Source organism: Falco rusticolus, chromosome 19, assembly GCF_015220075.1.
Source record: "Falco rusticolus isolate bFalRus1 chromosome 19, bFalRus1.pri, whole genome shotgun sequence".
Taxonomy (NCBI): domain Eukaryota; kingdom Metazoa; phylum Chordata; class Aves; order Falconiformes; family Falconidae; genus Falco; species Falco rusticolus.
This window is the reverse complement of record NC_051205.1, coordinates 4,680,713-4,696,478: the sequence shown is the minus strand read 5'-3', so window position 1 is coordinate 4,696,478 and position 15,766 is coordinate 4,680,713. Positions and strand designations below refer to the sequence as shown.

At 47.8% G+C, this 15,766-nt stretch overlaps 1 protein-coding gene across 4 annotated transcripts in view; it reads left to right on the top strand.

Moving 5' to 3' along the window:
* Nucleotides 1–242: 242 nt before the first annotated feature.
* Nucleotides 243–15,766, top strand: part of DIP2B (disco interacting protein 2 homolog B) — a 71,680-nt gene continuing 56,156 nt past the window's right edge. For all 4 annotated transcript variants that reach the window (XM_037411682.1, XM_037411681.1, XM_037411680.1 and 1 more), the window contains exon 1: nt 243–479. In XM_037411682.1, coding sequence (XP_037267579.1) covers nt 392–479 — 88 coding nt within the window. In that variant the 5' untranslated portion in view covers nt 243–391. The remainder of the gene's footprint in view (nt 480–15,766) is intronic.

The window sequence follows — 15,766 nt, the reverse complement described above, 5'->3', positions numbered from 1 at the left end:
GATTCCCCCGTGAGGGGACAGGCGGGAAGCAGCTGACCCCCCCCGAGGGGACAGGGGACGCGGCGGGCCCCGCTGAGGGGAGCCCCGGCGGCCCGCGGTGCCCAGGGCCGCGCTGCGGGACCGGCCCCCCCGGCACGGGCGGTGCGAGGCGAGCGGCGGGGCCGGGCCGCGGGGGGGCGCGCGGCGGCGGGAGGCCGGGCCGGGCGAGGCGGGCGCGCCGCCCCGTCACGTGACGACGGCGCTGGGGCTCAGCATGGCGGAGGTGGCGGCCGCTCCCGCCGTGCCCGCGATCCGGAGCCCCCGGCGCTGAGCCGGAGCCGCGCCGACCCGGCGGCCGGACCTGCCTTTTCCCCACCCCCACCCCCCTTCCCCCTCCTTCCCTCCGCCCGCCATGGCCGAGCTGGCGGCCGCGGGCGTCTCCTCGCTGCCCCGCGAGGTCCGTGAGCAGCTGGCTGAGCTGGAGCTGGAGCTCTCCGAAGGTGAGGAGCGCCGGGCCGCGCCGGGAGCCCGCCCGCCTGCCCTGCCCTGCCCCCGGGGCGCCGGCCCGGCCGCCGCGGCCTCCTCCCGCGGCCCGGGCGGGGGGAGCCTCCGGGGGGGGAGGGGGGAGCGGGGCTGATGTGGGTCTGTGGGAGAGGAGGCCCGCGGCTGGGGGGGGGTGTGTGTCCCTGCGAGGGGGCCGGGGGCTTGTCTGCGTGTGGGGGGGCTCCCAGAGGCTCCCTGCGAGGGGCCCGGGCGGCTCCCAGAGGCTTCGTGTGAGGGGGCCGGGGGCCTGTCGGTGTGTGTGGGGCTCCCAGAGGCTCTGTGCGAGGGGGCTGGGGGCTTGTCCGGGGGAGGGGAGTTTCACAGGCTCCGTGTAAGGGGGTTGGGAGCCTGTTGGTGGTGGGGGGGGCTTCCAGAGGCTCTCTGCGAGGGGGCCAGGGGCTTGTCTGTGGGGGGGGGCTTCCAGAGGCTTTGTGCGAGGGGGCTGGGGGCCTGTCTCCGGGGGGCTGGGGGGTCCCAGAGGCTCCGTGTGAGGGGGCCGGCAGCCTGGGGGGGGGGGTGAGTTCTAGAGGCTCCGTGCAAGGGGGCTGGGTTGGGGGGGGGCTCCCAGAGGCTCCGTGTGAGGGGGCTGGGGCCCTGTCGGTGTGTGTGGATCTTCCAGAGGCTCCCTGTGAGGGGGCTGGGGGCCTGGCTGTGGGGGCTGTGGGGCTCCCAGAGGCTCCGTGTGAGGGGGTCGGGGGCCTGTCTGTCTGTGTGTGGCTTCTAGAGGCTCGTGAGAGGGGCCTGGGGGTGTGTGGGGGGCTCCCACAGGCTCCCTGCGAGGGGTCTGGGGGCCTGTCGGGGGGGGAGGGGGGGGGGGCTTCCAGAGGCTCTGTGTGAGGGGTCCGGGGGCTCCCAGAGGCTCCCTGTGAGGTGTCTGGGGGCCTGTCGGGGTGGGGTGGGGGGGCTCCCACAGGCTCCGTGTGAGGGGACCAGGGATGAGGGGGAGTGAATGTGCGTGGGGTGGGCCGGGGGATGGAGGGGCTCAGCCCGTGGGGAGGGGCTGTGGCTGGGGGGGAGCCCCCTGCCAGACCCGGGGGGGACCCTCGGCTGGCCCGGGGCGATGAGCCCCCTCGGAAGGGCTTTTCTTGTGGCCTGTTTTCTGTCGTTCCTGAGCTGGGGATGCGGAGTGGGAGGGAGGGAGAGGCTCTGGGGACAGCCAGGGGTCCTGGGCGGGGGGAGGCGAGGGGCTTTGGGTGCAGAATGAAGACAAACCCGGTGTTCTTTCCACTTTGTGAGTAAGTTCTTTTGCACAGCCATAACCGGGACAGAGCATGCGCTTTTTTCTGTTTCCTTTTTTGCATGGGTATGTCTTTGTTTCCTAGTGCTTAAAACGCTGCTCTCCATATAGCTTTGTTGCAAAGTTCCCTGGTGAAGCCGGAGGGCGAGGGATGAATCTGAGGCAGAGGGTGAAGGTTGCAGAGCAGGTAGCTCCGTTTTGCATATCTTTATAAATTCATCCAGGCAGCTTGGTGCCATCAGCAGGGGCTTCTTGGGAGGGCTTCCTGCAGGGCTGCAATAATTTCTCTCCGGATTCAAACTTTGGAAAAAATCAAGTGGGGGTAACATCTTTCGTTACTCGCTTTGTCCCAGAACGCGCAGTGTCTAGAGGAAACCTGCTCCTTGTTTTGCAGCTTAGAATTCTTGCACTGAGCTGGGCGCTGGCACCCTCCGCTGCCCGCATGGGTGTAGGATGCCAGAGGAAGAGCCCCTGGTAGTGCTTTCTTAACGCAGATTATTTGTCATTAAACTTCGAATGTTAGCTGTTTGGGGTTTTTCTTGTCAGGTGTTTTTCAGATATCCTTTCTGTAAACATTTAACTAAAGTAGATAATGCTATCTGGTATTTGGGTTTGGGTACTCCACGATAACGAAGAATTGAAGAACGTTCTCTTGTTTTGCTAAAAATGTAACGTGAAAGGATTTTTTTGTTTGTTTGTTTGTTTTTTTAAGAAGTTACTGAGGCTGAAAGCCCACTATAGTTTGACCCTGTAATATATGGCGCTGCAAACTTTAAATCCTTTTGCTAGAATGGCTGGCTGTGACATCATTCTGATTTTTAGTAGGCTTCTCAAATAGCTTAAACTTCAGTGCGGTGAAGTTTTCTGTGTTATATAAGTAATTCTCTGACTATTAAATCCACTGCCCCTTTGTGGATTCCGTGCTCAGATTTCTTAATATGCACATCACGGATTTGTTTGCGCACGTCACTTTTTCTATCAAAAAGAAAAAGTAAGTACAAAGAATTTTGGGTGACTTTGTCCCTGAGCTCTTGGAAACATCTTTCCTGGTATCTTGCTGCTGAGATAGCTGAGGCCTGACCTGTAAAGGAGCCGAGTGAGTCAGTGAGGTAATGTCATTGTATAGTTCTTGAAAAATACGCCCTACTTTGAAGCTGAAGCTTAAAAATTTTAAGCTGTATGCATGCATTGTTCCACTGCCAATAACTATGGGCTGTTTATAGTAAACAATATTGAATGGAAACATCTTATTAAAAATGGTGGTGATGCTTCATGTTTAACTGATTAGCTATTGCTCAGATAAGAACACTTGATCCTTTTCGCCCCCACCCCCTTTATTTGTCTCTAGGCTTGACTGTTTACTATATAAATGTTTCTGTCAGGTTTCCTGGGTAGGAGCACCTCGCTTTTGGAACAGGAGAGGAATTGCATCTGCACAGAGTTGGTACGAGTAGTCCGGGGTCCCCGACCGCAGGAGCTGCGAGGCTTCTCTGTCCTTGGTGTATGGTCTTGTGGTGGGGAGCACCTGAGTGCTGCTGGAAGGTGGTTCAGATGCAGGAGGCTGTAGGCTCGGAGCGTAATCCAGTTGTGTGCTGAGCCTCACAGTGAGTTTTACGCAGGGCTGCGTTACCGTTCACTGCCACGGTGTAGAGAATTTCCAACAATATGGGGGAAATACAGCATTAAAATCTTATCAGGCGTTCGGGTTGTGAAAGATGCTGTGTCAGCAAGTAGGGTGCAAAGTGGAGCAGGATTAGTTTAATGTGTGCTTAAAATAGAAATCATAGTTTGCAACGATGAGCCATGAGACTTTCTTCAGGAACAATCTGTGCGGACAGAGCAACAGGACTAATTATACCTCTACCAGCCCTGGATTATTCCTTACTGAGCCTTGTGGTCAGCATGGCAGTAACAGCAGTCCCATTCCTGAGTGCACTTGAAATGTCTTAGCAAAACGGTGGAAAGTGTTTCGGGAAACAGTAATTGTTTATTAATCAACAGAAATGGCATTTCTTTTTTTTTTTTTTTTTTAGTCTTTTATCGTGTGTCTTCATTTGGCCTCAGTGATTGATTTGAGTCTAAGTCATTTATTTCAAAGCGTAGATAAGAATTCAGCTGTCTTCTGTCAACATGAAGTACATTATCCCCAAATCTGAAACATGACGCTTTACAGAGACATTGCATTTCCTTACGGAGGGGTCAGTGTTGTAGCCACTAAGTAAAAAATGTTAAAATAACAACAATTGTGTATAAGCAGTGAGTTGGGTCACAAAACCTGGAACCTGTTCATTACTCATGTTTTCCTTCTTTTCTCACTTCTGGCTTTTTTTCTCTTTCTAGTGCTTTTCTTCATCTGTCAGTGACGCCCACATTATGCATCACTAATGATGGGAAGGGCTGTCTTTGTATTTGCATCTGCTTCTTTTTCATGGGTAAAAGTGCCAAAGTTTAGCTTTAAAGAAGACTTTTACTCCCGTTTTCACATTTTTGTAAGTACGGGAGCTCAGTCTTAGGCCTTTGGGCTTTGCAGCTGTGTTTGAAGGTGACTTTGTGTCCCCTGTATGATGCTGTGTCTTCAGATGTTTGCAGCGTGTGCTGATCAGTTCGTAGAACACGGTAAGTGGCGGAATCTGTCCCATATTCGGCTGAAAACGTTGGTATTAAAGCACTTCAGCACTCAGCTTGGGGAGGTCTGGGTGCTCTTCTACTTGGGGTGAAATTCTCGAGCAGCTCCTCTCGTGTGAACTTCATCGCAGCCCTGTTAATAGAATCTGGAATAGCCAGATTCAAATGTTTTAATTAAGCACGTCCAGTGGGTTTGTTTTACGCAGCGCACACCACGAGACTATTGTACCGCTTGTGCGGTAAAGTTTCTTCTCTTGGTACAACATAGATGGTGTGACAAGAGCTTTTGCTTTGAAAGTAGGACAGCTGTCTCCCGGGCTGCACTGTATGGGCCAGCTTTTCTCTGAGAGGGTTAAGCGTGCTCATAAAGAGCTTATTTGGCTATTTGGCTGCCTTTTTTTTTGTTGTTGTTGTTTCACTACAGTTTCTGTCTCGTCTGTTTCTTTTGATTAGTAAAGGGATGTTAGTGAACTTCAACTTGTGATATCTGTGAAAGTATGAGGCACGGGCCGAGGGGAACTCCACCGAGGAACAGCAAGGAATTCCCCTGTTAGCAGTGCAGGCCTTGAATATAATTCCAGTTGCTTCTGTGTTGGGTGACAGGGTTATCGTATCAATACTCTTGCCTCATGTGCAGAAGGAGCTGGTTTCTGTTTACTTTTCTAGTTAAACATACATTTCGTTGTCTGGTTGGTGATTTTGCGTGGGTGTTTTTTCTGTGAATGGCTTCATGCACCTGTGTTTGTTCCTTTCAAAGCTGATTGTCTCTTGCTGAAGAATTGAGGCTCTGTCTGCAGAGGAAAGCTTTGTATTAGGATTTTCAGAAGCTGAAGACCTAGCCAAGGATGGTGGCAAGTGTGGAAAAAGTAGTATCAGCAAAACAGTTGAAACCCAGGATGGAAGGCCAGCCAAATAGGATAGAACCTTACTGGAAGAAAACATGTTGACTCAAGCAAGTGGGTAGAGTCTTTATTTTGTTTGGCTTGAGAATTTCCTATGGAATCATGTTATTTTTCTGTTCTTCCAAAAATCGTGCGCTGCAGTTTTCATTCTTCGATTGTCAGGCGCCTGCTGGGGTAGGTGAGGATCTTTTTTTTACAGACTGAAGTAGCTGAAGCACAGAACTCAGACAGATGAGAGGAGGGTCAAAGGAAGTCATTGTCCGAGCAAGGACTGGCTGCGTGGATTTTGCTGAGTGAGCAGAAAGGTTTCACTTCAGTTTCTCCCCTCCCGTTCAGAGGGGAGCTGTGGCCGTAGCACAGGAAAGGTTGAAGAAGAGCTTATAAACATAAGCAAGTTGGATCTGGTCGTCTTGTAGCTAGCAGGACTTACGGGTGGTTTTTGTGAATTTATGCAGCATCTCACCCACAAGTCTTGCATTAGGCAAAGCTAGGAATGGGAAGGCTTTTATGTTGCTTCCTTAATTTACCTGCAGGACTGACAGCTGATGGGTACCAAATCTGCTGAGAAATCTGCCTATGGCTTTGACACAGACTTTCTGTATGCAGCCAACAAAGGCACAGTTCTGAGGCAGCGCTTTGAAATGCATAAAGAAACCTTTTGGAGCATGTCCTAGGGAGCTGTTCACGCAAATTGGGAGATGATCGTTCCTGCCCTGTTTGGCTTTACAAAGGTTCTGATAAGAGCCTTCACTTCAGGTGCTATTGTATTTTCTTAAGCCTTGCAACCCAGGAAGAAGTGATGCAAGCGTGGCAGCGCAGGGGTTCCTTGCCATGTCCGTGTCTCACCAGAAAAGGAAATACAACTCAAGTCGTGCTCAGGAGGAGCAAAGTCACAGATCTGTGGCCAGTGCATCAAACAGAAGGTCCGTAAGATGATCACGAATTTCTACTCTGCGGATGGTCAAAGCAGAATGATTTAAATGACTAATGGTTTGGAGAGAGTGAGTTAAACGCAAATACTGAAAGAAATATTTTGGCTACTGTGAGTGGGAGTAGGTTTTACTGTTGGTACATGTTTGATGCGTGTAAACATGGTGAAGAAAAGGAAGGTTTTGGGAGCACCCGGGCTGATATAATAAAGAATAACCAGGAGAGTTAGAGAATGTGCATATTTTTGTGTTGTCCCTTTTATACTTGGGAAATGAGGAGCAAGTTTGGGGCTATTTTTAAAAGCTGCAGCTCTGACCCTTTGCCTTGGGGAGAGGAGGAAATTAGAGGCTTTAAAGAGAGTCCTCCACCTCCTCCCTGACTGCTTCTCTGAAGCTTTGCTGGAGTTAGAACCAGTTTTCCTCAGCTGGGTGGAGGGGACATCTGGTAGCAATGATTCCTGGTTTGTCTTTTATGATTCTTACTACTTCCAGTATGGGTGGTATTTGCAGTTTCAGCTGGATACTTAGGCTGGAAATGTTAATCAGACCTGTTAGCCTGACACATCTGCGCTAAAGCCGCATTTGGCGTTCTTTTTGTGGTGTCCTAGATAACTGATCTTCAGTTTTCTATTTTAAATTCTGTAGCATGAAATATTAAGTAGTAAATGTGATGGATGGCAGCATAACTGCACGGAGCCGGATTGCTGGTCTTTCAAACGTGCATCTAACTAGGCAGTGCTCGGAGCTCCCTGGGAAACTCTGCCTGCAGAGGACCCCTCGTGTTTCTCGTTCATTGGTAACGTTGCGGAAAGGGTGATGGGTTCCTTCCTGGTTCCCTCTATCTGATTCGGTTTTGTCGTGAAGCTTTCTATTCATTGGATTTATCATGTTTATTCAGTGGCGAGTTTCAGAAGCCAAAGAGTGAACTAATGGTGAGAAGTCCCAGAGGTGCAAGCAGAAGCTGAATAGTATCCTGTTTTCATTTGTTTCAAATACCATGTTCAGATAATTTCTTAAAATGGTTTTCTTTAAACCGTGTGTCTCAAAGTTATAAAAAGCATTTCCTGACTCTCTCAGAGAGTTGCTCGGTTGCTTTTTGGACCTGGGTTAACAGTGAGAGGAACTGAAGCGTTCCTCTGTTGAGGTTGATTCAATCCAAAATTTTTCTTAGAGCTTATGAAATCAGGGACAAGTCATCAGGCCAGGATGTCTCGTTCTATTAATTAGAATGGAGGACTCTTAAATTTGCACCATGTGTGAGGAAACAGTGATTTATAGCTAACGGATGCTCTGCAGGCGCAGCATTCCATCTGCTACACGAATTTTCCCATTACATTTTGATGAAAAGTCTTGGGAAAAGCCTCACACCTGTATTTCTCATTGTGAATAATGTTTGCCAGTGGTGGGGTTGTTACTCTGGCCTGGATATTTTTTTGAGTAAAATGCCTATTTCTATCAGCTTGCTTTTTTTTTTTTTGCAAACTTCAAAGCTGAGAGTTTCTGAAACAGTACTTAGAATAAACACAGGCAGGAGAGATTATGTTTATACCAAAGATAGTCAGTGTAGTAGTAACTTTCCTTGCTGCTTTTGTGAGCAAAGGCTTTTACTTATTGTATCTTAAGCTGATTAAAAGAAAAAAAAAAAAGGGGTGTGGGGGGAAACTTGCTTAAAGTTTTAGCACTTCTCTGCCAACATAAACTTTTTCTAATTCTTGTTGACTTGAGAATTGCTGATACAAACTAGGTCTTTCTGGACTTTGAATTCCATGGGGATGGGGGCCCACAGGGCATACATTAATATATTTCGTGAACCCAGGACGTGAGTTACTGCCTGAGTGATCAACAACTGAGCCTCTCAGAATTGTTCCCCAGCAGTCAGGCAACCTGCTTTCACCAACTCCATGTCCCTAGGGAGCAAAAATAACCAGGAGAATTGTATCCCTGCCTGATAAAATTAGGTCTTCTGTAATCTCTCTCAGAACAGCCGGATGGCTAGCTGCCTTGAAAAACATATGTTTTAATGCAGGAATAATGCATTCCATTTAGGATGGCTATAGCCGTGGGAGCTGGTTGACTTAGTGGATAAAGCACTCCCATTTTGCCTCTGGGATCAGGACTAATGTCAAACATCAGGTCTAAAGAGCAGTGGTGGAAAAGAATTCTTTGGGATGTTTCTCCTCCTGTCTTTCACTCTTCACAGGGATATTGTTCCTGTACCTTGGTCGTCCTAAAGGAGTTTCAAAACTAAACCGTCCTGTTATCGGCGATAAAGTGCGAATTGCAAAGAAGAGGAGTTAGTGTGTGTATTTCTAGATTTTAGCTCGCTCTGCATTAAGAAAAGTGATTTAGGAATAGCAATGCTGATGGTTCCTCTAATACAAGTTTATACTAATTATCTGAGAGCAGCATGGGTAACTTGGTGGAGGAAGTTCTGCTTTATTCCTGCCTTTCCTGGTAGAACTCCCCTGCTCAGAGGGAAGTCACTGCAGCCACAGGCATCTCCATCGTGCAAGACAAAGCCCTCTGCTCTGTTGGGAATTGATCATCATGTGATACTTCCAGCTCCTCCTTCCGAGCTGCTGCATTTCATTACAGGAAGCTAAGAATAAGTATTTTCCCACTAATAATTATTTTCCATATGAGCTGCTGCTGTAGCTGCTGCAGGGAGGGACTGTGGGTGACCGGGAGAGGTGACAGGCTGTTTGTGTGGGATGAGCCACGGGAGATTTCAGAAGCACCGAGTTTGGAACGTACAAATGAAAGAAGTTGTGAGGGGGCATTTGGTTGCCCGTAAATTGGAAGGATGTGGTTGAAAATGGGAGTGATGCAGCAGATAAAGCACCAGGAGAGCTGAGAGATCTGGTTTCTGTGTGTGACTCCATCCCATAGCTGCGCAGCCACCCTTCCAGAAAGGGTAGTTAGATGAGGATGTGTTAAAGAAGGTTTTGTGTTGCCTGTTGTCCCACCTGTACCCTTAATGCATCAACTCTTCATTTAGAGTGCTGATTAACCTTTGACATGAAGAGCCATTTCAGTATGAAGCACCTTTTCTGGAAATACAGTAATGATTTGCTCGCTGGGAACAGGAGCGACTGCATGTATGTCGGTGTGGATGTCCTGATAAGATTGTTTTCTTTGCCTAGTGGTTGCGTCTTCATCATCGCCTTTTGCTATAATTACCTGCTGTGGAAGCCTCGCCTGCTTCTCTGGAAGCAATGATCACATAGATAAGCTGACCAGCCAAAAGAAACCCTGAGGAGGGGAAGGAGGCTTTGAAGTTTTCTGCTTACTTTCTAGAAAGAGGCATGAGCAAGGTTAACAAACAGTTGTAAAAGGTCACGCTTTGCCTTTTCTGGCAGGAAGGCGAGACGTGTAGCTCGCATGGCTTTGTGCTGCGCGGCAGCAGCTGATCCTCCTGCTCACAGTGTGCGTTGTCACTGTGGGAAGGAGAGCGAGAGTTACTCTGAAGAGCTGGGAAGTGACATGGCAAATTCCAGCCTGGGATTGTTCACCCTGCGATGGAGAGCAGAGTCAGGTGATGTGGGCAGCAGATAAGGGGTCCTTGATCCTCAGCGGTTCTGGTAGAGGAATAAACAGATCTGCAGCTTATTAAACTGTGCTGAATTCTTCCCCCCCCCCCTTGAATATAAGCAGAAAATGCCTATTAAAGGTGTTCCATTCCTGGCATTATCAATTAAAAGCTCGTTGTGTGTCCCGTGGTGGTGTTCTACCAAGGTACCAGTGGCTAAACGCAGGGCTCCTTGCAGAGCTGTTTGTGTGTGTGGAAGAAGGGAGTTGCTGGAAAGTTTGCTTCGGATGACTCTGTGCTGTGTCTCTAAGCTGGAGAAAAGCGTGTGTGCTCCTACGGTGTGTCCTCAAGAACTACAGCCCTGGTTTCATAACAAAGCCTTTGGCAGCAGCATTGGCTCGAGATACTCTCACCTCTTAGCACCTTACTCCTTTCCATCTCGGAGAACGCAGGCGCCTCGGCTCTGCGTTTTGTAAAGCTGTGAACTTTGGCAAACTGGAGAGGGCAATTGATTAAATTTTTAGGAATGTAAACTTTGCTGCTTAAAAAAATACTGGACCATTTACTTGATTTCATGAAAGCGTTTGCAGGTAACCAAATTATAAATTATTCTGACACAGCTCGGGATTTTTTAAGGTTTTTGGCAATCCTGAAAAAAATACTGAACAGCACAAGGCTGAGACCTGTCTTGTGTAAGCAGAAAGTAGATCTCTTAATACTCCCGTGCTCGTGTAAATGTTTTTTGAGATTGAGACCTATGTTTATTCTTAGGGCAGAAACTTTTAAGTGATCCCTTGTGGATTAAAAAAAGAGAACAATCCTTATTGTAATTGGAACGAAAACCTCCATACTTGCGTAGTTTTGGATTGGAAGTTGCTGCAGTGAAAAGGGGGAAGTACTGTTATTTTCAGTTCACAGACAGGAAGGCGCGATGTACGGAGGTGAGGTGGGTTGCTGGGTCACACAAAGGCAGCAGAGCAGATCTGTGGGCGCTCAGCCCTCTGCTCTGTAGAAGTGGGTACGTTGTCACTTAAAAAGAAGAGACTTTGAAATACGCGGTCTGATAAGGAGAAAACAGATGCCTGTACAGTGTGCTGGGAGTTGGCGTGTTCTTCTACGCGTCCAGGTAATCTGAGGTTTAGCTGTGAGGGTGATGGTAAGTTTTGGTTGCACACGATATGAACCAACTGTATTTGTGGAATTTCTTCTCTCTGCTTGAAATTCTCAAGCCCTTCTTGAAAATGTCCTGAACTCAAAAAGTCCTGTGGTGCAGAAAAACGTCAATTATTGAGTCCCAAACAGGGAGAATCATGGATGAAGACAAAGCAAATGAGTCAGATATAAGTAATCCCCATTATGTCTTGGCTGCAGCCACACCTAGAAACCTTGAACAAACATTGCTGTTCTGTTTAGTTATTCCTGTGTTTGATAGACTTTACTTGTTAAGTCCTGTTTTAAAATTGCAGCATGTAAAAATTGTGTAGGGCTAGTCGCCATTAGTGTAGGAGGACTTACCAACGTTGTTTTCGTAGCTTTGACCAGACACACCGAGGCCTGCGCTAGAAGATAGTTGATTTGCTCTCGTATTTCCCCCAAATACAAAACCTTGGAGTTGGTGGTGCCTTGGAAGGCTTTCAAGGCAATTCTTTTTGCAGTAGGCCTTTAAAAAAAAAAATAATCTGGCTAGAGCTGCAAACAGGAAGAGGCAATTACCCTTTGCCTTTTGTGTATCGAAACGTTCATTGTACAAAGCTTTGGTAAAACACTTTTGGTTAGAATATGGAAATTGTGAAGGAAAGCATTTGGATCTGGCAAAATCATACTTGATGTATTAGGGTTGCTATCATGTCTCTTACTAGTAATTACTTAGCTAATAGCATGTGTCTTTTTCCTCTTTCATGGTGTTGAAGCTGATTTTTATTAAATCTGAACAAAGGTGGTTTTTTTTCAGGTGAGACTTAAAGGGAAAAGAAAATCTGGACCCTTCCCCCTCCTCTAATTCTAATTCTTTTTCAGCTCCTGTAAACGGGGGCCTGAACTCTTGTCTGTTAAGTGTGGCTGTCGCCAGTTCCAGGTTTTTTTTGACAGAGGTTAGGGTTTGTTTTCTGGTTCTCATCCAAACACATACCATTTGCTTCGCATTGTTCTTTTGCACTGTCTGCTCTCCTCTGGGCTTTGTATGTGGCCTATGGAACGTGACCTTCTGGCTCAGAAGAGTTCTAGAGATTTGTCTTACGCACACTTACCTGCGGTAATCCTTCTCAGTTTATCGGTGTTGCAGTGGGATAGCTTGTGATATTCAACCCATTCGTTTCCCTGGGATGTGAAGGTAACTTCTTGGGTTGAACCTGGTGGGGAAAGCCAGGTAGAAATAAAAGTTCATGTGCTGGCGGCTCTTCAGGGGCTGGTTTATGGAGGCTTGCTGTTACCTACGTTGAGTCTGTAGTAGCAAAGGTGACACTTTCTTCTTTTCACGTTCTAGAGATGGAAACGGATTTGGCAAAGCAACAAGGGAGGGGGCGCGAAGTAAAGTAGATGGTGGTGTCAGAGTTCTCCATGCCGAGCAGGATGCCATACCTTGGCCTCTTCTCTTTGGAAAATAATTACTACTTCTGTTCTCTTGTTTAAAATTAGAAAATACCTTCCTGCGAACAATAAAATGGTGTGAAAGACACCGACATGTTGTACGGCACTGCAGGCACACTCCTCTTCCAGCGGAGCCAGAACTATTTGGGCAGAAGGATAAAAGGAAAGACTTGGCGTGCAGAACTGGGGAAGGAGTAAATAGTCTTCTGTTCGGATTGAGTTTGGCTTCAGGTTATGAACGATCTGGCAACAGTACAGTGTGGAGCGTGTTCGCTGCTTTCTATTGCAAAGTGACAACCTCTCGGTTGTGCTGGTGCAGCTGCTCCTGGGGCTGCCTTGGGATCTGGATTGAGGAGCTGACACGGTTAAAACCACCGAACAGTATTGCTGTTGAATGCTCGACATCACGAGAGGATAGCCTGCAGGACAGCCCAAGGAAGGGAGCATGAAAGGAACGAGTGAAGTGGAGAGATCTGGGAGAGAGATGTGTGAGCTGGGTTTTTTTTCTGTAATTCTGCTGTCAAGAATAGCTTAAATCTTCTGTGGGTGAAATTTAACAAAAAGTCTCCGAGAGTTATTGTCGCATTGGAGTAAGCTAGCAGTCGTTGGATTGTTTCCACGTTTTAAAGGGTTTGTTTGGAGCCGTTTCATAGATTCCCAGTTGAAAGGTAGATTTCTGCTCCTTCAGCACATTCTGCCCCGAGCAATTGCAGACAGCATCTCTCATCTTAACTCACTAAACCAGTTAACGTTTGAGCTTTTGAACATATTGTCTGCTATTGAAGTGTTACGGCCTGGTAGGTACAGAAACAAAAAAGACTCTGCTGGTTGTTCCAGGGAGTAACCTCACGGAGGGGGAAAGGCTGACTTGGGTTTCCCGCGATACCCTTCACCTCGGCTTGCGCAGGGTGCAGATGCAAAGCCGCCCCGCGTTATCGGTGGATGGAGGCACCTATGAAAAGGAAGAAGGCAGCCAGGCTGGGGCAGCTTGCCAATTGCTTAAAGCCTTTGTTAGAGACTAAAGGAAACCTGCGCCCATTTAGGCACTAGTACAGCCCCGGGGGCTTTCTTGGCCTCGTATGTAAAGAAGCTGAAGGCAGCCGCGTGGAAATGATTGCACGCTTTGGCATGTCGCTCTCCATTAGCTCTTTAGGCCCTGGTGGTTGTGTTTGAACGTGAAGATCTTGTGCTTAATTCTCAGGATTTTCATCCCGTGGGTCTGTCAGTAATAGCGCTTCAACCCAGCTGTTGAAACCAAACCACGAGGAAAAGTATCTTCTGTGCAAGAACACCTGCAAAACCGGTCTCTTCTTGAACTGCTGGGAGCCCGCGTGTGACTTCATCCTGCTCACAGGGAAGGAGATGTCTCCAGTGGTCAGGCCCTGCTGCCCTGGGAGAGGTGCTGCCTCCGTGCCAACTCCTTTCTCCCTATGATAAATTCCTTATTCCCAGCTTGCTCTGTGCTGAAATAAAAAAGGAGACGCAAACTCAAGTATCGAAATAAATGTCAATTTTAAGCCAGTGCCACCAGGCAAATTAGAAAGGGGCACGCTTTCCCTCTGAAATCTGTGCTGCTCTGCCTTTTCCCTTTACCTCTGCATGAAAAGAAGATTTTTGGAGTGATTTATAGCTGTTATGCCAGGCTCCGCAGGGCTCCTAGTCTCATCAGGACGGCTAGGACGGTGTTGTCTCTGTAGTTGAGTGGTTGACTTCGGCAGGCTGCATTTCTGGGCTAGGGTGGTTGGTGGTGGTTGTTTTTTGTGGGTTTTTTTTTTCCTTTTAGAGCTTTTAACATGAAATATTCAATCATACCTGTGCGGAGCAGGATTGATACAGGTAGCATGCCTCAGAGAACTGTGGAGAAGGTGTCAGGCTGTGAGCACATCCCACGTTTGTGGTTTCTATGTACTTGTGTCTTTTCATGGAGCTGGTAGCTACCCAAGTGTGACTTTGGGGTTTCGGGAGAAATTCTGTGTCTTCCTCCAGCAGAATTAGCTGGGGCTGGAGGGGACATCTCTCCAGAGTGTCTTGAAGAGAATCTGAGGTACTGCAGCCTACCAGGTGCTTGTTGTTCATGGGTGCTCCAGCTTGGCTGTCACTGAAAAGGTCGGTCAGCATTTATTTGGTAGGAAGATGTAAGCTGGGATACCCCGAGGAATTAATTTTGTTTCCGTATTTTTTTTGTACAGTCCTGTGTTGCGCTTCTAGAATGCCCGGTGCTGAAGAAGCAATGATCCTGTTGTATGAAGGACATTGAAGAGAAGTGGTTGCTTTATTTCCCAAACATCATAATTTCTCTTAAGAGACTATTACGTAGCTTGGTATGAATTTTACTTACATGAAACATATGGAGTCAGCAGACAAGTCTTACTGAACAAATTGGAGGGCAGCAATCCAAACTGATGCCTGTTGCCTACAGTCCTCCTTCTTCAGAGCTTTTGCTTAATTGCAAGCTTTCTATTTGGACTTTCATTCTTTAGTTTCTCATTCTTGGCAGAATATCTTGCTTTAAATTATTGCTGTCAACACGTCCTTAGCCCTTCCTGCTCCCGCCATCCCCTTAAATTGTGTAGTACTGTCTGTGGTGCTTCAGATTGCTATAAAAAGGCCATTATGTTTGTAGTTGAAAGCAAAGCCTGCTGTGAATATAATATTTTACAAAAAGATACAAGCATCTCCCTGTTAATATTATTACATTGATACACTGGTTTTATAAACATTTTAGCCTTCTTTGAAACAGTTGATATCTAGTGATTATGGCTCCATTAGCTGTACTAACAGATGGTTCATACGCAAGTACTTTTATGCTGTCATCTAAGGCAGAAATGCGGAAAAGAAAAGGAATGTTAAATTCTCATTTCTTCCGTGGTGAGGCTGGGAAGTTAGCGTGTGGTGGAGGATCTCACATTAACCTAAGATTGTGTGACCAAGGAGGAGGGAAACTCCCACCTGGAATGATGCAGAATAGATGGGAGAGGGGTAACGAGTCATGCTGGAGCAGGACAGCGGAGAGCACTGGTACCAGAATGGGTTGTGAGCCGGTGGGGCCAGACCACAATGGAGATGATCTCTGGATGGGTCCAGCGCAGGGTTCTGTAGGGTTTGCAGGATTTAGAGGAGGTAGGACTCCTGCAGTTAACTGAGTTAGAGGCCGGGAAAGTCCCTGCTTTCTTTACCAACCAAAATAGAGGTGGAATTAGGCCACGGACATGGAATAACTTTGCCAAGGTCGTGCTGTGGAGCTGAAGCAGCAGCTTTGCCAAACATCCGCAGTTGCCCTGTGCACCTGCATTCATTTGTGGCCTCCGTCGTATATTTTTTTCAACAGGCACAATACAGAATCAGAGACCTCTGTGTCCTCACAAATGAAGATAAATCTAATTTAACATCCTCTGCACTTCTTACCTTGCTTCGTCAGGTGATGCGTTTGTTTTGT